Source organism: Rhinolophus hipposideros (genome assembly GCF_964194185.1).
Source record: "Rhinolophus hipposideros genome assembly, chromosome: 9".
Lineage (NCBI taxonomy): Eukaryota > Metazoa > Chordata > Mammalia > Chiroptera > Rhinolophidae > Rhinolophus > Rhinolophus hipposideros.
Window position 1 is genome coordinate 70,085,391 of NC_138055.1, and position 22,837 is coordinate 70,108,227.

The following is a 22,837-nucleotide window of genomic DNA, read 5'->3' on the forward strand; positions in this document are numbered from 1 at the left end:
TCTTAAGTGCATATTACTCGGTGAAAGATCAATTTGAAAAGACTACATACTGTATGGTTCTAACTATATAATATTCTGAAAAAGACAAAACTGTGAAAATGGTAGAAAGAAGATTGGCTGCCAAGAATTAAGGGGAAGGGAGGGATGACCAGGTGAAACACAGGGATGTTTTAGGATAGTGAAACTATTGTGTATGATACGGCAGTTGGATACATGTTCTAATACATTTATCAAAATCCATAAAATATACAACAAGAGTGAGCCCTAATGTAAACTATAGACTTCTGGTAATAATGATGTGTCTTTGTAGGTTCATCAATATAAGAAATATATCACTCTGGTGTGGGATGGAGACAGTGGGGGAAGTTTGTGTGTGGATGGTCAGGGCTAGATGGGGACTCTGTACTTGCTGCTCAATTTTTCTGTGAACTTAAACTGCTCTGAAAGTATATTTAAGAAAAAAAAAATGAGTATTATAATAGGTTACCTGGGATTCTAGATAGAGATTGCCACAGTCTTTGAAGACCTTAGTGTTCAAAATGCACATTCAGAGGTCTATCACTTTGACATGACAGTGTGATAAACACAGAACAAAATCATGTAATACTAATGCTATTAAATTATTTAATTTTTAGATGATAATGAAAAATATCATATCCTCAGCACAGTTAGTTTAGGGGAGAACAGGAAATTATAAAATTTAGGATATTAATGACAAGGAGCCCATGTTAGAGAAAGTTACTATATATCTATAGTTTAATAATATTCAGGCATTTAAACAATTAATTGAATTTTGGCAGGGAAAATTGGAAGGAAAAAAGACAACTTTCTCAATAAGAAAAAAATTTAAACCACATTTCAATCTTCATAAGCTCCTAGAGATTTCACTATTTTTAATAGATCGATTTAGCTCTAAATGTCTCCAATCACGTTATAAATTCTTTAGAGTTCCTGCTGTTACATAGCCTTTTAACAAATTCATTGTCTCCTTCCAAGACAAGTTCACTATTACCATTCCATTAGTCTGTCTCGTGATTTATTTCAAAGATAAAATGAATAGCTTCACTTTTCATTCATGACTATGTAATTTTGATTTTCTAACCAAAATTTGATAGCAATTATCATTTATTAAAATGCATTCTTTCCCCTTCCTACATGTTTTTTTTTTCTTTTTACAGTAAATCCTATATAATCCTGACACTGTCATTAAAAACATATTGTAATTTTATTTAGACAGATTAATTTTTCTGAGCTCAGATTCTTAATATTTTGTTAATAAATAACAGTGAGCATTTTTAGACATAGAAAAGATTCTATTGATGCAAGACGGGAAAGTGTTGAATGCACCAACCTTATTTTTCTTTTTCAATTTACATTTTCCCTGATCTTGATGCTTTCAGAGAATGTTACAGGGTAAATTTTTATGTGACCCCAGAATATAAATGGGTTGCCAGCTATGTGTGGTGTGCTGTTGAAACTTTTGGGTCCATTACCCAAAAGTGAGACAGAAGATAAGGCATTTACAGCAAGAGGTTCAGGAAATATTTAAACCATGAGAAATTACGCCAGGAAAGATTTACCTTTGGCAAAAATATAAGCGAACAGTTCTGCCTCTCTGGTCTTTAACTCCACCACCAGTAAAATAAAAAGAAACGTTTACCATCAGAATTGCAGTGATGATTAAGTTGGAAAGTGTAAGTGAAAATTCATAAAATGCCATATATACTGGGGATGACAAAAAAACGTATACATGTGACTTGTATTCATCTTTTGTTATTGGTATATATTGAGTATTACAATTTTAATACAGTATTTTCCTTTCTTAAAATGTGTATACATTTTTTGGCACCCTCTGTATATATCAGACACCATAATAATACTTTTGCCATCTCAATTATAAGAAAATTTAGGCAGACAAAGCACTTAGAAGAGGAAAACACTGGCCACATGCCTGAGAGTTGAATGAAAGTGAGAGCTATGTATATTTATAAATCCTTTCATCCCAAATTCTTTATTATGTATGAGTGGCTGGTTTAACACCATGAAGCATAAAAATAGTAAAGCCTGTTGAAAACTCCAAAACCAAGAGAAAAGACAAGAAAAAAATATGAATAATTTAATCAGATAGGATTCAAGTTTATCCCCAGCTTATTTGCCTTTTATTCTTCATTTCAGTTCGTTACATTTCCATGGTTATCACCAAGGTTGTGCATGCACCTTGAAATGATCACAAAAGGTCCACAATACAGGGGTTCATAATTAGGTTATATGTTATATTCAGAATCCCAGGGGAACTATAGAGTCTAGAAATATTGATTAAGCAAGATGAAGAATACTTACACAGTTTTGACTACAACCGTTTTAAAAGACAAGTACAAGCTTCATTTGCCACAAAACTCACAAAAAAAGTAATTGATCGAAGAATATCTCTTTTATGCAAAATATACATTTTAAGATATAATTTGATTAATAATCTACTATATACTGACATTGCTCCTTGATCATTTAGTAAAAAAATACTCTCATTGCCAGAATTTTATTTTGTGTAATATTTGTAATTGAGGTAACAATGATAAAAGACAAATATGAATAATATTGGTGAGGTGTGTGTTTTTGTTTTCTCACAGCGATTTTTCAGAACTAAACAAACATGTGACTAAAAATAGGTCAGTTTTGATAAATAGGCACTGAAAATTTCACAACATAATGTGACAAGCTGATAACATAAGTGGTTGATAAGAAGATGACACAGTCACTACGCATGGATCCAACCAACAAAGAAGAAATAAGGGAAATTAAGACAGAGCTATACTACACCAGTATCACTGCCTTGTGGGATTCACAGCACAATCTACTGCAGGCCCACGAGGGGTAATTCACAGAGGTATGGGTCGTACTTGAAGCTTCAGACGTGTGGATCATGATTTGGCTTCTTTTGATGTGAGATGGCCCAAACTGTTGACCCATGCACACATGGTGGTATTTACAGTTGTTTCATGGACACTGGCCAGTCCACAGCAGACCACTCATATGGGGAGCACCACATGAGTTCCAGCCACAGTTCTTTGACGAGTTTTAAATGCCTCATGAAGACGTGGGAACTTCTTCCAAGCGCAACCTGGTCCCATCAGGGCACATTCAGCCGCAGAAACCTGTTTCCCGTACAGTCCTTGGTATGGCTAAATTCCACTGTCCCCTTGTCAGCAGTCAAAAAAAAATCTGTGATAAATTCTGTACAACACTGCAGTCAACAACAGCAGCACCAGACAGTATATTACTCCCTTTACTATACAGCTGTGCATAATGATAGCTTTCTATGTGTGGTGTTATAAGAGGATCACTGAATCTCTAAGTATCAGAAGTGCACGTCTGGGTAAACACATTGCTGTACAAGATCTCTGACATGCAGGTCATGCTCTAGGACTTGGGGATATAGAGTGATACAAGTTACGTGGCCAAGAATAAAAGTGACAATTGTCCGCCTAACAAAAAATAAACATGAGAATTAGAAGTTAGTCAACAATCTCAAGGATGCTGAATGCTTTAGAAATATTGTTTCCCCCTCAATATATATCATGGCGTTTTTCTTCCTGTACATGCCCCATATACCAGACACACTATTCCTATTGCATTCATAGGGCTGTGTAAACAGCATTTCTTCCACTTGCACTAAGACTCCCCAGGGGTTTCATTGGAGTGTGGTGATGATGAATGCTGGCTGGTAGGTAGTGGAAACTGACGCTGCAGCAGGCAACCTAATGCAACGGTGATGCCAACGCTGCTTAAATCTTGTTTATCAGAAGGGTTCACAGTACCCATTAACTAAGATAGTCTACAGGACATCTTTAATTTATACACAAAGCTGAGAAGCTGTTCAAAGTAACAAAGAAGGTAAGGGGTGGAGGAGAAGACCTAGTATTAAAATCATGAAAACCTTACCAAGGCATTTCTGTGCTTTATGGAGACACATGGTATATATAGTTAAGACAGGGAGCTAAGACAGACAGACAGACAGACAGAACAACATTCAGGACAAAGCACCTGATTAAACATTGACGGAAAATCTGATTATTCTTTTGAGTCAGATATTTAAGGCTGGTCAAGAAAGCCTCCTGTGAACAACAATGCTCTTTGATGTTGGCATAAAAATAAATAAATAAAAATAAAGGAAGGAGGTGAAAAAGACTCGAGAGCTTTGGGAGATATTTGGCACTCTGCCTCTGAAAATGATGGCAAATCCCAGGAATAATAATAATAGTAATAATAATAATAATAATAATAATAATAACAATAATAATAACTCTAGTACCAAGCAGCAATTCAAGCCCGGCTGGTATTAACCTTTCTCTCATGTTTTGTGCCTTCCCCAAAGCCACTAAGGAAGGGATTTGGCCTCGGCTTGCAACCAGTAGTGACAACCTCTTTGTAGTTTGTGTGCAAATAACCAGAGACATTCAGAACTCCAATACAGCATTTCTTGAAGAAAAGTAAATCAATCGAGAAATTAAACTATTGAGAACAAATACTTCTTTCAAAGAATAAGGGGGAAAAATTGTCAAAGAGAAACTCGCCCATCTTGCCCCACAATTCAACATGCAAAACAGTTGACCAGTGCTTTTCACATCAGAAGGATGGTTCGATGCAAGTACACATACCCGAGCCATCCACAGTGCCCGAATTCTGTGACAGTGCTTTCAGGTGGTGATGGAAACAAGATGGTCCACGCTAATGAGCTGACCAAAGTCATGTCGTGTGCAAGCAAGATAGGATCCCAGACATCTTCAGAATGGTTTAGAGTCACAGAAATGAAGATCCAAGAGAGTAGTTGGCATTTGTGAACACACTGTTTTAAATATGTCTCCCTGAAGATATGTTTATATATCAATATACTGGCCAATATCGGATGCTATCCATTATTTTATTGCGAAAGGACATCAGGGCAATCAATATGGAGAAGTGGTACCACTACTTGAGATAATCTTTAAAGCCAGGATAAGATTCATTAGCTACCCAAATGGCATTTCTGACTTCAAATAATAGTATCATGCAGATTTGTACTGTACTAATGGAGCGTGGAGTAGCTCTACATTTAATTATTTCCATTACGGGGTAAACAGTACTTGAATTAACACAATTTAGCCGGCTGATGAAGTTTGGTTTACAAGATAGATGGAATGGGAGACCGAGAGCGCCTCACAGGACAAGGAGAGTTGTAGGGTGATGTTACTGGAGAGAGCCTCAGGGCATTGCCTGCCAAGCCCGCTATGTTGTTTAAGCTTCGGGACTTTTCATATCCTTTCATGAAAAAAGGCACAGACATCAGGTGAATTCAACCAGAAAATAGACACAGACAAACAATACCATGCAGGATAATCAAAACTGCTATTTTTGAACCCAAAGAAGAAATTGTTTACAAAGAGTTCAATATTGAAACAATTTAGAACTCTTAAAAAAAAAAAAAAAAATGAAGCTGCTGTAGCTGTCATTCCCAAAAGAGTAAACCAGCTATCACAAGTTAGAGTTGCAATATTTCAAAATCTAATCTTTCCCAGATCATACTTTGTGTTGATATAATTTTGGCATCTACCATACCAGAAGTCTTAAGAATTAGGCAAAGCAACTTAAGTAAGATATACAATTGGCTGATATTTTTAAATTTCAGACTATGTCCCTGAGAAATATAAATAAATAAATGGGCTATTATTTTTTCTCTTCTCATTTTTTTTTAGTATTTACTAAGCTAATAAAGCACATTTAACTTTAAGTTGACAACTCTTCTTACAACATAGTTCGTCCTCCAGCTTTATGGAGTAAAAAGGATGATTCTCAAATAATGGCATTTGATGCCATTATCTAGATGATATAAAATGAATGCCCATTTCTAATCCTTTAAATTAAAAAAAGGAAAGAAAAAATATAATGAATGAAATATAAGTTGAGTCATAATGCCAGTGAATTAAAGTCTGAATTTGATTATATTATGTTTTCAGCGTACTCCCTCTGCCAGGAAATAAGAACAATTTAAATGAAATTCACTTTTTCTTCCTATTATTTTGTATTCTAATCTTTTGTTCATGATTGTCATGGACTTAGAGAATAAAACATCCTTCTTACAAGCTTTACCTAACTGGTTTACCTTAGCTGCTCAAGCAACACCCCATGAATGTCACTTTTGGAAGGATTCAAATATCAGAGTATTTTTCATTAGAAAAGATTAGAGGCAGTTAAATGAAGTAGGAAGCACCGAGTATAAAGTTCTAACTAACATATTCTGTTAGTATCCTGAGCTATAAAACATGGGAGGAGGTATATGTTGCATTGTACTCTGGTGGATGATGGAATAGCTAATGAAAGGATACCTTAAATAATTAAAAATAAATTCCAGGTAATTTATCCTTACACAGAGACCTTCACATACCTGGAGAGCTAGTTATTACTGCTCTTTGGTAAAGTGATTGGAAATATAACTGTGAATTGTAGAAAGAGTAATTTATCCTAGTTGACTGTAACCTAAAGATGTAAACTACACCATAAACATTGATTGGGTTTGACTAAAAGCAAACTGTGAATATGCATGAACCAAGGCGTTGTTAATACCTATAAAATCATTCATATAAAAGTTTACACCTGTCCTCCACAATTGTCATGATTCTTACAGCGCCTCCAAAAATATAAAATTCTGTTTGGCAGCTGTATATTAATCACACTATTGTATGTAAATCCTGGCTGCCATTCTAAATATTCAATTATTTTTCTGAATTATAGTTTTTAATATAAATATTATCCACTCTGTTCATAAATCCTTTTATTTTTTAATAACTATAATTTCAGTATTTATTTAAAAAGTCTTCCCTTCTAATTTAGTAACAATATTTAATTAGTAAAATTTTAAGTTATTTATATATATTTTTTTCTTTACTCTGCAGTTCATTTCTGATTAGAAAATTTGATAAAATTTTGCTTAATTAAACTTTTATTGAATGGAGTGGCTGAAAATATAACTCATGAAAATAATATTGAACCTAGTTTGAACCAATATATAAATACATGGTGGGCAATTTATATAATTCTTAAGAATGTGTGTTTATGTGGGGCAATATTAAAACTGTCTATCCTTGTACTATCAATGGGTATGTTTTTGTTTATGCAATGTGATTTCCTAAAAACTACTGCATAAATAAAATCATAAGTTCTAAGTATTGGGAATTTACTATTTTAGGGAATCTATAACTTTTCTTAATGTATGCACAACTATATTCATATTTGTTGATAAAAAAAGAATTCAGTGGGAACCCAGTAATTTTCTTCCATCTATATAGGGGAGAATTTTCCGAACTCTAAAATTAAATCAGTAGAGAGATCAACTTGAAAGATAAAAGAGGGATCATTTAGGAAATAAATGTCTGAGCAGGAGTAATAGGAGAAATCTATAATCTACATAAAAGAAAATCTATAATCCACATAAAAGGGAACAGAAGAAATGAATGAATTCCTGATAAACATGACAAGATAACACAAAGAAAATCAAGTGAAGTTAGCCAGAAATGTTACCAGATCTAGGAGAAAAAACACAAATCTGCAAAAGAAGCAAGCAAAAATGAAAACGGAAGTTGATTATGGTGAGAAATGACAAAGAATAAAAAGCTCATAGATTAATTTTCAAAGATGCTCTCATTGACAAAGAGAATTTATATTTGTGAAATAAGATTGTTTGTATAACTTTCCCATATAAACAAAATATCTTATTAATTGCTTTGCTCATGCAACTTTGCCATTTTACAGAAAAACTATATTTACATAGTGCTTTATAATTTGCAGTCTTTTTTCATATGTGATATTCTTTGAAAGTTTAAATTTCAAAATGTTGAATATGAAAGAAAAAAATTCTAGCTAAGTTCTTAAACATGTAACCTTAGTATAAATATTACATGTGATACTTTATAGAATAATGCTAAAAATGTATGTTATTTAACCACATATTACACATAAACATATATATATATGCTTATATACACATATGTACATACATACATATAATCAGTTAAGATACGTAATTCACTTAAAATATTATGTGTTACATAAAATATTACTAGATAGATATTATAATCATTATTTAATGTATGTACATATATTTTGCTCAAGTGCTATAAAAGGATATTAACTATCTTCATAAAATATTTAACAATTGTTCTGATACAAATTATTTAAATGTAAAATAGCAAACAATCACATAAACCCATTCAGTTAATTGAAATACATTTTGGTGAAAGGAACAGATGCAGAGAATAGAAATACTTGAAATGAAGAAACATTTAAAATATCACATACTGAAGAAACAAAAGAAGAGTCCTTTGTCTTGTGAGAGTCAAAGGTATGGATACAGAAAGGACAATACAAAGTGTTCAGAAAAAATGAAAGTACCACATGGCTAATGAGATATTTCAAAGAGAGAGGGCATCACAAAATAAATATTTGAGGCTTAAAATGATAACGTATTCAATAGGGAGAAACTGCAATGAATAGCAAAAAGCACAATATTTTTAAAAAGCAGTTGCACTAATATGAAAGTTTTGGAATGGCTTTTCATTCGAATTCAGTTCATTACATAAGAAATTATTGTAGATCTTTTTCTATTCTGTCAACAAATTGAAAAAAGTAACCACGGCAATAAAGCAACTGGAACCATCAAAGTAAGAGGTAATCAAAGAGCATACTGGCACTTCGACAAGAGTGGATAGTAAGTGTCACAGAACTATTTCTTAAGGAGGAGAAAACAGACTCAATTGTCCTGAGACCTGTAAAGTTTACTCGAAACAAAAACAAAACAAAAAAACAGCACCTAGGGAATGGTTATAGTGGCACCACCCTGGAGAACTGAACTGCGTTATGGACTGGAGTTTCAATATTCTCTTACATTCCTTAACCAAGGTGCCTGCTCAACAAAATTTATCCACTTAATGAATATTTATTGAGTATCTTGTATGCACCAGGCATAGTTCAGTGTGGGTTGAAAAACAGTAATAAATTTAAAATATTATTATTCATGCTCTGAAGAGAAATTCTATAAGCATATTTTATAAGTACCTAAGTAGCCTAGCAAGTGATTGGCTGTTCTGTACAGCCAAGGGTCTTGGACCTTTTCAATCTTCTGGCACTCAGAAAAAACACAGCCAAAAATGCCCACACACTAGATAAGAGACTTAATTACATTATGTTTAATGTTTTTCTTTGAAAAAAGCCTTATTGTTTTATAATAATCATCAATTACTTATCAAATATATTCAGAGAGCCAACTGGTGGGTTTTACTAGTTGTAGGAAAAAAGATAACTTTTAAAGACTACTGAATACATTATATATTAAAATAATTAAATGAGTGACTTGATACTCCATTACAGTTCTTCCCATAGACACGTGGGAAACCAAGAAGATAAATAAAGAAAGGTGAAATGCCTTTCAGATATGACAACCAACTAGACTGTTAATGATATATATTTCAAATGTTTATAATGAGAAAGATGGGATGAGGAATGGAAAAGAGCACTACGTGTAGTCTTTCCTAGAAAACAATAAAAGAGCATTTTGTATCACTCCATATACGAATTTGCAGCATATAATTTCTAAGTTACCTGTAATGATCTGATTAAATGCATGCCTACCTTTCCTGATCCCTCCATCAGAAGCACACGTGTAATCACTTGTCGTCAGTAGGAAACATGTTTCCCCTCTTCTGTTTTTGTCTCTGGTACTAGAACATCTGATGGGGAGCCTTTCTGGGGGTGATAATGGCGGCTCACTTCCTGTACTGTCGTCACCTGATAACACTGGTCACAGCACATGCCCATTGACAGACAGTGATGGATGAGGAAATGAGACAGTACAAAGAGTTTACACCAAATGTCCATAGTACAGTCACTCCGTATACAAAGCACAATAATCACATCATGATAAGAAAGAGATTTTTCATCACTCACCACAAAAATTTACATGGAGCAAAATGGAAATGTATTGAAAAGGAGAGAAATGTTCTTTGGGAAATTTTAATTCCATTTTGGATTCTATCTAATGGGAAATTGACTTTCACAAAACTAATATGAATTCAAATAAGTGTGATAATAAAGTAGCACACCAATTAATATCTTATAATTTTTAACATGTTATCTAGTTACTGTGAATAGGAATTTTTATTGTATTTTATTTTTTAAATGGAGCCTATTTAAGGAAAAACTCCTAAGTAAATATCATCTGCAGCTCTTTAAGACACATGCTTTCATTATTTTCTGAAAGCAATTTTCCTCAAACATCTTAATAAAAATAATCCCAAAAGCTCACAAACTTTGTGTCCAGGTTCTTCATTATAAAGTGACCAAGTATTTTTGAACATAACAATCGAACAAGGTCAACTTCTCCAAATGCCCTTGAAACGACTGTTCACTTCTATGTTTGCCAAAGACAGTCACAGCCTATCATCCTGGATACTAGCTTGTTATAATAATGTTTATCCAGGCTGAGAGTGTCCTCTTTTTCCATGCCCTTTATATGGGCTCTGCATAGGTACTCTGAGAACAGTCTGATGAGGCCAGCAATACCAGCTAAACTCATCTTTCATAAAGATATTCTTGGCCCAACAGTTTTCAGATATATTGACAGAATTCGCAGAACAATCTACTAAATGAACATAAGCACTGCGATCTTTAAAAAGTAGTTCTGTTCCATCCACAGTTTTTTTCCCCCATTTACTCCATTAAAACTTCTGCAAACTAAGGAGGAAACCTATGAAAATATCACCTGCCTTGCTTATCTGTTTGTTTACAAAATTATTCACATGGGATTAACACAAATCATTTTTATACAGGAAAAAGATTTTATATCTCCAAGTTACCGAAAATGCACATATCTTAAATTTGCATAGTAGGCTAAAAGATAATTAAGTTGTTTAATTTACAAACTATTTTATCTGTATCAGACATAATGATACTGGAAATGATACTACTGTTGGTCACTATAGCAAACTGAAGATCAATTTACAGTCAATCTAGTCAGTCTGTTTCAGATTATGGTAATAGAGAGGAATAGGGGTTCAGCTAATATCAAGCAGTAAATCATACAATATTCAATTCTGGGAGGGAACAGAGCCCAATTCATTTTGAATAAAATAGGAAATCCACAGAGCAATTCAACGTTGCCATTGATTATCCAAAACAGATCATCTATCCCCAAAATAATTGTCAGTTGGTTATGTTACATAGCACCTTGCCCTATCCAAAGGGATTATACGGAATACCTGGACTAATTTCAGAATAATGAAAATTTAATCAATTTTCCAGAATATTACTAGGGAAGACTTTTGTTATCAAAAGTGCTATCTTCCATATCACCTCTTTGATGTTTAAGCCTTTGAAATGTAAACACCCATTCTTCTTAAGTAACTGCTTCTTGTGAATTAGTTTGAGATGCATGGTCCCATGTGGCAGAGATAAAACTAAGACAAACACATCAAGCCAAATGATATGGAGATCAACATTTTGAGGATGAAGGATGGAAAATGGCCGATATTATACCATTACAGCATGCAGGGAAACAAAGAAACATTGGCACAGAAGCAACAAACAGGCAAAAGAAAATATTGGCACCATCAGCAAAGGGCATTGCCACCAAAGCAGGAGAACTCTATAGACCAGCTATGCAAAGTTCTACTTGGAATTCATTTAGAAAAAAACTACAATCTAGCTATCTACACGCCTGACACAAAGACATGTTTTGTGAAGGGGAAGAACTGAAAACTCATGAACATTTGCAGAAAATGAGAATGGTAGCCTTCTACCTAAGGGACATACTGGTCTATAAAGTATTTAATGGCATGCACTTGAAATTGTGCCTTACCTGATCTGTTATGCTCCAGAAGTAGATTATCTTTGCCCAGACATGTGTCACCCTCTGTGCTATTGCAGGCCATATTTAATTCTGTCTTGCAAAAAGTAGGTGAGCTTGCCTGAGGGGCAGGAGGGATGTGCTTCTTTCTTTTTCGTGGAAGTTTCTGCTTCGCCATTGCCAAGGAGTAGTACATTCCAAAATTGTTGACAATGACAGGCACCGGCATGGCTATTGTCAGCACTCCAGCCAGAGCACACAGGGCTCCTACCAGCATCCCTGACCACGTTTGGGGGTACATATCCCCGTAGCCCAATGTGGTCATGGTCACCACAGCCCACCAGAACCCAATCGGAATGTTTTTGAATTGCGTGTGCTCACTAGCGGAAGGGTCGTTAGGTTGAGCTCCTACTCTTTCCGCATAGTAGATCATAGTAGCAAATATCAAAACTCCCAGAGCCAGGAAGATTATCAGCAGCAAGAATTCATTAGTACTAGCTCGAAGAGTGTGTCCCAGCACCCTCAGACCTACAAAATGGCGCGTGAGCTTGAAGATTCTCAGGATCCTCACAAATCTTACCACCCTGAGGAAGCCGAGGACGTCTTTAGCAGCTTTGGATGAGAGCCCACTGAGCCCCACCTCTAAATAGAAGGGTAGGATGGCCACAAAGTCAATAATATTCAAAAGATTTTTGATGAATTCAAGTTTATTGGGAGAAAAAACAATGCGGACTAAAAATTCAAAAGTAAACCACACCACACACACTCCTTCTACATACGTCAAGGCAGGATCCGTTTCAATCTCATATTGTGGAACACTTGTGCCATTGATGACTGGTTCTGTCTTGTTTTTGACAACATTGAAAGCTTCATGTGTCTCCAGGCAAAAGGTTGTGATCGAAACCAGGATGAAGAATAAAGAAGCAAAAGCAATAAACTGTAGGGAAATAAAAAGAAATAAAGAGAAAGAGAGAGTGATCTGAACCATAATATACTTTTATCCAAATCTATCCCTGTAGATGGAAAACAATGAAATCATATTTGGAGATTTCACTTGGGAATTTACTCAAGTGAAAGAAGAGATGTGCAGGTAACATTAATTAGAGTTGCACATGTAATATGTTTCAAGTTCTGTTTTCAGTTCATATAGGTAAAAACTTTTTTGTCTTTTTTTTTTTTTGAAAATAATTGACTTTTTTGTACACCTGTGAAGAAAAGGTAAAAATTACTCCAAAAGAATGTTAAAGGGCAACAGAATGAAAATAATAATGAAGATAGACAATGACTCCAGATATTGTTTATGATCCTAGAAATCTTCATGTATCAGATCAAGGTTCACATCAATAAACACAAGATACAGTCCACTCTAAGGGAAAGTTGGAAGCCACCCACATTTAACTATAGGTTTCCATCTGTAAATTAAGTGTACAGGTTAGCATGCAGTATGAACATGAAAAAAAAATCTTTGAGTTATATTACCAATTTCAACTTAGGGTGGTGACTTATCCAAAAGAGAAAATCTAGAGAAAAGTTGGCAACTAGACTGAAGAAAGAGAATAGAGTTAAGGAACACATGAAAGATAATTTTCTTCCTCTCCTAAAAAAAAAAAAAAAATCCAAATGTTAAGAGTATCATGCTATAAAGTTGCAAGTGTTTTTTTTTTTATTTCTTCAGTCAATAATATATGAAGACGTACATCTACTAATAAAGAATAATAATAAAAGTTCTCACTTATATAGTTCTTAATAGTACCAGACACTCTTAAAAGCAATTTATGTAATTAACTCATATCAATACTTATAACATCACGACTCCTACTGTATTTTACAGTCCTGGATATTATACACAGAGTTTAAGTCACTTTTCCAAAGCCATAGGATATAAAGTGATAAGCCTGAGATACTAACCTGACAAGTTTCCCCCCAGACTCTGTTCTATTAACTACCAAACTTTCAAATGTAGAATAAATATAAGTCAAAGCATTTATTTATCTTGGGATCACATACTTAATATTAAAGATCTGAAAAACTGAAACCCAGTTGGTTGAGTGAACGGCACTGCTGCAGTCAGTACCAAAGGCTTTCAAAGAAGCTGGCAAGTTGCTACTGCAATGTGAGAATGCGCTCAGATTTAACATGCTCAATGAGCACTAAGAGACTGTTCCTTGAATGTCTAAACAAATGAATTACTCAGTTGCAGGAGATCATCTGTCAAGTGGAGGGAAGCCCTTATTCGAAAACAATAGGATATATCCAAAACTCAAAGCTGTCCCCTAACACCTACCCTTCAACCATGCCACCGAGAAGATCTAAGTTTCAAAAAGAGATTGAAACCACCTCCTTTTTTACCTAGTTGACTCTTAATGTATGTAAGAGATATACAAATCTCACTAAATATTTAAGAGATACAAAACGACCGAAAAAACATTCTTAGGACTGTGATTATCTGCCTTAAAGAACTACCCAAATTATGAAATTTTCTCTATGCAGTGCGCCACTTAGTATAGAGTTCACATAGTATTATAAGGCATGTCATTTTCATGGCTTAGACTTATTTTCCCATACACATCTTCCAACTTCCCTTGGTTTTCACATTATGATTTGACTATTATCTTTCCCAGACATATTGTGAGATATTAACATGTTTTTGTGTTTTTTTCTTTACTCAGCTTTCCCTTTGTATTAATGAATACACAGGTTTTTTTTTTGTTGTTGTTTTGTTTTTTGTTTTTTGTTTTTTTTTTTACACAGTTCTTTTTTAATCAACTACTTCTTATGACACTTAGTATCACTAAGACCCCCGGATACCTTAAAAGATGACATCTTTTGGAGGAAGAATCAATTATCTTTGATTTATATAAACACTTCTTAATCAAATCAAAATGTTATTCATAGATTTGAAAGTCATGTTTATTTCTCATTCCCCCTGAAATCTTCTTCTGTCACTAGAACCCTGCCAAGTATGTACAAATCGATGCCCCCACCACCTGCCACTCTCCACAGTCTCCATCATCCCCACCTAGTCTCAAACTTTACGGGCTAAATGTCAGAGTTGTAGTACACTAATTCTATCTATGGGGCAGTTAGAGAATGTAAGGCAGTTAAAGTAAACTGCAATTTTATTTTGTAATCTAGTGTTTCTCAATCAGCATTTTTTTTTTCCATCTAACTTTACAGTCTCAAACTCTCCCCACCTACATTTATGTAGTACATTGAATGGGACTTCCCAACATTGCTCTTTCAAAATCAGTCCTCTTTTGCCAGCCCACCTCCATGCAACAAAGTTTTCTAGTATACATTGATGCTTGGCAATATAAAACACTGGAACCTTTTCCAGTCAGACATTTTCTACTTTTCATTCATTCATTCAACAGAGTATGTATTAGGTGCCTCTCTATGCCAGTCCATAAGGCTAGAGTCTTGATTTAACAGTAGGCAACAAAAACACAATCCCTTCCTTTGAGGGACTTACAATCTACTAGGGATACAGTGTATATTAAATAATTAACCACACAAAAATTACATAATTACAATTGTAATAAATGCGACAAAAAAAGGATCTAAAAAGAAGTATTCATTTAAACTGAGGGGTCCTAGAAATCTCTGATAAAATATCAATAGACTGAAATTTGAAGTATGAGTGAAGGTTAACCTGATGGAAAGAGGAGACTTTTGTATCACACAGTAGGAATCTTTACCAAAAAAGTCTGGACTTTTTCAATGTCACTTTTACAAGAGATGCCTTGACAGGAACATCAGGTTTTCTAAATCTGCCTCTGTTGCACAAATTGTGATGAGTAAGTCCCAACCTAGCACAGAGACCCTGATTTTATAAAGGTTAATCTACTTTTTGTGAAGAGCTTTAAATCAACCAAAAACCAAATTACCTGGGTTTTAAAATGAGGCTGTAAGATGATTTTAGAGCAATCTGATTGCTGGTAGTGCTCTTTTTGACTTGCTGACCTCCTGGGAACACTACAAGATTCACTTGTCTTAAATTACTGTAGCAGCCTCATTATTTGGGATGATGAAAAAAATTATACAGATATACTGATAGATATAGATATACATATAGATATAGATCTACATAAGGTCTGACAATTAAGTTCATGAACTTGTTGCAATGCTGTTGCTAACCTTTTTTTTTGTTTTTGATATCAGAAGGATTATTCATTATGAATTTGTACCAACAGAACAAAGAGTGAACCAAGTTTACTATTTGGAAGTGCTGAAAAGGCTGCATGAAAAAGTTAGACAAACGGAGCTTTACACCAGCAATTCATGGCTCTTGCATCACGACAATGCACCAGCTCACAGGGCACTGTCTGGGAGGGAGTCTTTAGCCAGTAAACAAATCACTGTATTGGAACGCCCTCCCTACTCATCTGATCTGGCCCCCAGTGACTTCTTTCTTTACCTGAAGACAAAGTAAATATTGAAAGAAGACATTTTGATGACATTCAGGACATCAAGGGTAATATGACGACAGCTCTGATGGTCATTCCAGAAAAAAAGTTCAAAAGTTACAAGGATGGACTAAGCACTGGTGTCGGTGCATAGCTTCCCAAGGGAAGTACTTCAAAGGTGACCATAGTGATATTCAGCAATGAGGTGTGTAGCACTTTTTCTAAGATGAATTCACGAACTTAAATGTCTGACCTCATATATAAATCATATATATATTATATATTACACACATATAATATATATGTGTGTGTTTTAATTTAAAGCACTATGTAAATATTATAAATTATGTATATATGTATATATATATATATATATGTATACTTTAAAATATAATTATTACCTCAATAAGAACTACTAGAACCTGATGTTTATGTTTATTAAATGAGTTATGTTGTTAGGAAAAGGTCAACAGACTTGGTGGTTGGAATAACTAACATGAACAATCTTGCACTTGGATAGCATTTAAATTACCCCTATATTCCTAAAAAAGGTGTGAGGCCTTAAGATGAAATTCATTAGAATATACCTGGGGAGTTTACAAAAATGCAAATGCCTTATCTTCATATCAGATGTCAGACCCATATTCTCTGATGTGGGAAGAAGGAATTTGAATTTAACAAGATTTCTAGGTAATTGCCATGCATACTAAAGCTCAGAAAAACACCATTCCACTGTTGTTGTTTTTTTTCAATAGATTGATAACACAAGAATAATAAATCATTATCAAATGAATTGAAACATTTTTTTTAATTATAAGCATTTGTAGAATCTTAAAAGAATTTTCCTAAATCTTAATAAGAATAGTTTACTACCTTCTATGTAATGGGAAATTTGTGCATGCAAGAGTGTGTGTGTGTGTGTGTGTGTGTGTGTGTGTGTGTGTGTGTGTGGTGACATAATTCTGGCTTCAACACAATTACCTGTGAGCAAACAGAGCAACTGAGTAGTCTCTAAATATACACAATTCTGAGACACAAAACTTCACAAACCAAAAGTTATCTGGTTTTATAAATCATTTGAAACTTGCATTTATCAGTATTTTTATTAGCATTATTTAAATTACATAACTACCATTTTGTATTATTCTTCATTGTAATTTTTATAGCTCAGTATGTCTTCATCTTTTAAATACTTTGTAAATCTGCTGGAATATGATAATACTATAATAGGAAAATTAAAGAATATAAAAAGAAAACAACCTTTGTCATTCTGGAGATAATACTCATCTTAAAAGTAGGTGACTGTTTTGCTTTAAAAACCCATCTAGATGGCCATTGTTTTGTATTGTAACAACTAAGGACACTTGGTATGATCTAGAATGAAAGAGCTGTAACAGAATCAAAGTAATAATAACACGGTAGGAAATTGGAAGTTGGCTTTACTCTGGGGAAGTTGGAAAGAAGCTGAACTCCAAAGAGAAGAAAACGGGAAAGGTCTCTAAGGAGGATAAGGAAAGGCCCATAATGTGAACACAAACAATGGAGAAATCCCTCCACATGTACAGCTGCAGAACTTTGGAGGTACCAGTGTAGAGTATTAAATTTTAAGACGATGCTCTTTTATGCCTTCAGCAAAAGGTGGTTGTACAGGACAACTCAGTGTTGATGGTTGATGCTTTGATTAAGGAAGGTATTGGGCCCTAGGAGGACAAAAAGAGGGAAGCAGTCAACCAGGGGTGGCAAGGTACATATGAGGTTTAAAAACATAGGATGGTAACAAATAAGAGTAAAAGGTAACCAGGAGAAAATTAGCCCCATGAAAGTCCTTGGAGATATGGAGAGAGACAGAACTTCCAATGGAATGAAGACTAGGACCTCAGTTTATTAGAAACTTAGTTTGACTATCAAATGAATGGGTGACCCCTCAGAAGCCTTAAAACCTGGAATTATGCAGAAGCAACACTTAACTTACATTAGAAAGGAATTTGTGCACTTCTTCTGAACTTAATTCAAAGTGCCTTGGATGTAGAAAATGTGCTCTTTTGTTTCTGACTCACTGTGTTGATCTGAAATGGGTAAATACAAAGTTAGATTGAATAATATTAAGAAGAAAATTAGAAAGGAAAAGAAATGAGGGAAAACAGAAGGTTTTATTTATTTGTCTTTGTCCTTCACTGGGCTGGGAAATCTTATGGACTAGAATGATGTCATATTCATTTTAGTATCTCTTGCTTCTGGCACAGTAGTTAGTATTTAGTATGAATAGAAGAATTAAAAAAAGAATAAATAAATGAACAAAATAATAAGTTATAGCACATTCTAAGGGGAATAAAAATGATGCAAAAAAAGGAAATAACATACTGAAATAATAAAGCATGAATATTGAAGAAAAAATAGCCAAATTTATAGCAGAAGCAAATTTAACTGGTTTATTGGTCCAAATGTTGCCAAGAGTAGCTTCCATTCATTCTGTTAATGGAACTAGTGTCTGAGCAGGGAGTTGGGGAAGAAAATTGCATTGTCATCTCTCTTCCTTTTCCCTTATGATAAGACCACAAACTCCTACAGGCATTAAATGAAAATAAAAGGAGGCATATTAAATCATCAAAATCTTAGAAAGCTTTCCAGACAAGATATATCACGTTGACTGAATTCAAAGAACTGAGGCATCATTCCAGGCAATTTCAGAATGGAAACATCCAGCTAAAATATTGGTTTGTGGGTCCAGTGAGTAGCTACCTTTTCTCCATAAGCTCAGGGTCCATACTTAGCTGCACAGAGTGACCAATGCCCTTTTTCTTCTTCTGATTAGCAACTATGGGGAGAAAGTTCTGAGTCTAAGTTCTACATAGAAGGTATTGTGTCAATTTAACTCAACGCAAGCATTCAAGTTGATCCCTAGATCTCTAGGTATGCGTAATAGGTTGAGAGGAAGGGGGGAAAGTAGGGTATATTTTTGTTTCATAATTTTTTTCCTGTTAGTATTAAAACAAGTATAACTGGACTTGATAACTAGCAAAATAAGCATAAAGAGGACCAGACCCATTAAGTAATCCTTTTCTGTGCTCTTTGAGCCCAAGGATCACTGATACTGTAGCAATTTTCACACACTTTTGTCACTGATTCCACACATCCAGAAGTTGTTCAAAGAGAACGACTTAAAAATCTATCCCCAAAGTCAAGGACAAGGTCTGACCAAACGGAAGAAGTGTGCTCAGTTCTTGTGGAATTAGTAAAGGAATACTTTTTTAAAATACGCTTATTTGTATATAAAAATTCCTTTGGCCCCCAAAGCATAATTTGTCCTTTGATAGTCATTTTGTCCTCTTAATTCACAATTAGAAACCTCAATATATTTTGCAAACCTTAAAGGCAACTTAAAAAAAAAAAAAACTTGAAGAAAAATTAAACTCAGGTCTATTTTTTTTAATGAAAGTCAGTGAGATTATTTAATATTTGGAAATTAACATTACAGGGAGATTTTTAAGACAAGTTGCCTAAAACATAGGCTAAGGAATTTTAGTTTTTAAAATTCCACATGAGGTACCTCTATTTTTAGTATGTATTCCAAGGACATAATGTTTTCCAAATAGAAATACTCCATTTCTAGTATGCTTATTCTGCTTTTCTTTCTTAAATAATGAAATGAATACATGGAAAGAGCAGGGACTTCCAGTACTGAAGTATCTGAGCTCATGGGGACTCCTGATCTAAAATTGCCACTTTTGAGAAATTTATTCTGGTAAAATATTTGTATAAAAGTAAAAGGATAGATGTAGAAGGATATTCACTGAAGCACTCTTTGTACAAAACAAAACAAAACAAAACATAAATATCCATGAGTTGATTGTGTGTCCGTAATACAACATTTACAAAGCATTAGATAGCTCAAAACACAATGCTTAGGAATGATCTCTAAGGAAACATATTAAGCCAAAAAATAAAAAATGGCTGTGGCACAACAATATGTAGTCAAACCCCATTTCTTTATGTACAACTAATGCATTCAAATAAATAGAAACATTATATTCTTAGTAGTGTTATGTCTGCATGTAAGAGTAGCATTGGGTGAGTATATTGTTAATGGAGAATTCTGACTCTATAAAGGTTTATTTTTTTACAAAAAATTTAATCATGCATTATATGTTTAATTTTAAAACAAAGTTCAAAGACAATGACTCAGAGGATTAAATCTAGATCTTCATTCTCAGTGACCATTAAGCTGATCAAACTAGTCTGGAGAAATTATATGTTGGCAATTTGCCATTTTGCTTCTTTTTTACAGTACCTTAAACTTAGCAGACGCTCTTTACTATGTATGTATTCAAGTCCCATATACTAGCTTAGCCATAATTAACAAGCGTGTGGTGCTGTTCACAGAACTGTGGTCTCTAGAGAAAGAAAAAGACTCTTTCGTTGGTTAAGTCTATCCTCAAGGGGCAGCCAAACAGGGACAACTAGAGCTGGTGTTCCATGCAGAATTGACAACTCGGGTTCTTCTGAGGCTGGTAACATCAATTTTTATTCATCCACATTTTACCATTTTAAAACAGTTCCACAAACTTCACTGCATTTACGCTACTGAATTAGATTGAAGAAGACTCATCTTTCTTCACAGGGAACATCATACACATACATGATTACTGAATTCAGAAATCTGTGAAGAAGATGTAGATTAAGCTTCAGGTATCTCTATATAATTATGTGAGTGTTCATAACATGTTATATGTTTTACATCTATATCTACATATAAAATGCTTATATGTATGAATACATATGTATTATATATGTAGGTATAAATTATATATAGGCATGAATATATTATAATATATACATAGGGATAGAAATACATATTGAAAATATAACATTTAGATTCTTCAAATCAAGGAAACATACACAAATATTTTTTTGGCCACTGAGATATATGTGACCTGTGATAAATACTACGACATATGTTTTTAGATATCCTTATCCAATATAAATACACATCATTCTCTCCATCTTTTTTCTGGGCCACAGACTGATTTCACTGAAATTTTTATTGTTTACAGTCAAGGCCTATCCATTCACACTCAATTGTAATTTTCTGAGATACAGGAGAGGAGGTCTATACAGATATTAGTATTATCACAATGAACTACGGTGGTCAAAGTTAGGTGACTGGAATTAAAAGTCATCAAGTATGAATCTGCAGTACCAATTTGCTTCTCTAAGTCTCACAATAAAAAGTAAAGTGTTTGTGTAATTAATATATTTCATAAATATATTTAATGGTTTCATTAGACAAGATAAATTCAATACTTCTCAGTCATAAAAATAACAGACTACATAGTCATTTTACAATATAAACATGAATTGTAATTCCTAAATTTCAATTACTGAAAACTCTCCCCAAAATGTCCATCTTTAACACATACAAATTTGTTTTAAATTTATTTTTTAAATGATTCAATTTTTCTTGAAATTATATGACGTACACTGCCATGATCTAGGATTACTTAGAGGACCACATTTTTAAGCCCTATCTACCATGAGTCCCAGTCTATTTTTCTTGAGGCTAATGATCACTTCACAATAAGAATTATCCAGGAATCTTTGGTTTTACTTACTTGAAAATGAGGGTGGTGAAAGAAGGGTAAAGTTGAAGGTGAAGGAAGTGACTAGCTTACCAACAACTACTAGATCTGATATAGCTATTTATTTCAACACCATAGCAACTGTGGTTAAAACAAACCACATACAGTGCCATGTATAACCTACAGCACCGCTTTTGCTGGCCCAGGGACACCACAGGTTGTCACAAGCTTCAGTCTCAAATATGATTGTTCCCTTTTTTCATATCTACTTGCTCAGTAATCCTTTTTTTAAAACATGACATTATGCCCTGGTGATCGATCTCTGAGAGTTTTCCAGTCCCAACCACAGCTCCACAGAAGGCGGCCCCACCCCGCCACATCTTTACTTATTTAAGTTTGGCCTTTAGTACTCCCTCTTCCTCAAGATCATTTTGTTTAGCGGATATTTGCTCTTCCTTGCTACGCAGCTTAGGTCAAGACCTGTTGAGTGCACTCTTATCTACTTCAGCAGGCATCCCTGTGTGGACAGAGAACACTAGAGTTTCCCTTCCTCCTCTGTCTGAAGGTCTTGTGCACTCTTGAAAATAGTTGCAAATTCTTCCCAGATGACAGAGACAAAATATCTATATTCCACAAAACAAAAGTCCCTGTGTAACCTATAACTTCATTACAAGAAGTAGAAAAGCTATATGTATAATCTGGAGGGAATTGATTAGCTTTGTAATTGGAAATCTGGAAGGGTCGACATTAGTGTAGCTTGCCTTAGCAATGTAACTGTATTAACAGCTATCCAAGTATGGTCTGGGGACCTGTAATGATCCTGAGACATTTTCTTGGAATCCATAAAATCAAAATTAGTTTTTTAATAATACTATTTTTTTTGCCTTTTCACTCTCATTATCTCAATAATTTAAGTAGTTTTCCAGAGGCTACATCACATGTAACACATAACACATTGAATGTTCAGGCAGATATGAAAACGCAGT

General features: G+C 34.2%; 1 protein-coding gene across 12 annotated transcripts in view; it reads right to left on the reverse strand.

Annotated features, from left to right (window-relative positions):
* Nucleotides 1-2,102: 2,102 nt before the first annotated feature.
* The window catches only part of KCNC2 (potassium voltage-gated channel subfamily C member 2), a 199,989-nt gene continuing 179,254 nt past the window's right edge, over nt 2,103-22,837 (reverse strand). For 3 of the 12 annotated variants that reach the window (XM_081060857.1, XM_081060861.1, XM_081060862.1), the window contains exons 3-5: nt 11,882-12,806; nt 9,658-9,822; nt 2,103-5,295 (exon numbers count right to left, since the gene is read on the reverse strand). In XM_081060857.1, the coding sequence (XP_080916983.1) occupies nt 5,159-5,295; nt 9,658-9,822; nt 11,882-12,806 (1,227 nt within the window). In that variant the 3' untranslated portion in view covers nt 2,103-5,158. Of the gene's footprint in view, nt 5,296-9,657; nt 9,823-11,376; nt 11,481-11,881; nt 12,807-22,837 lie in introns of all 12 variants that reach the window. The other 9 variants (XM_081060866.1, XM_081060864.1, XM_081060865.1 and 6 more) reach the window with 9 other exon arrangements.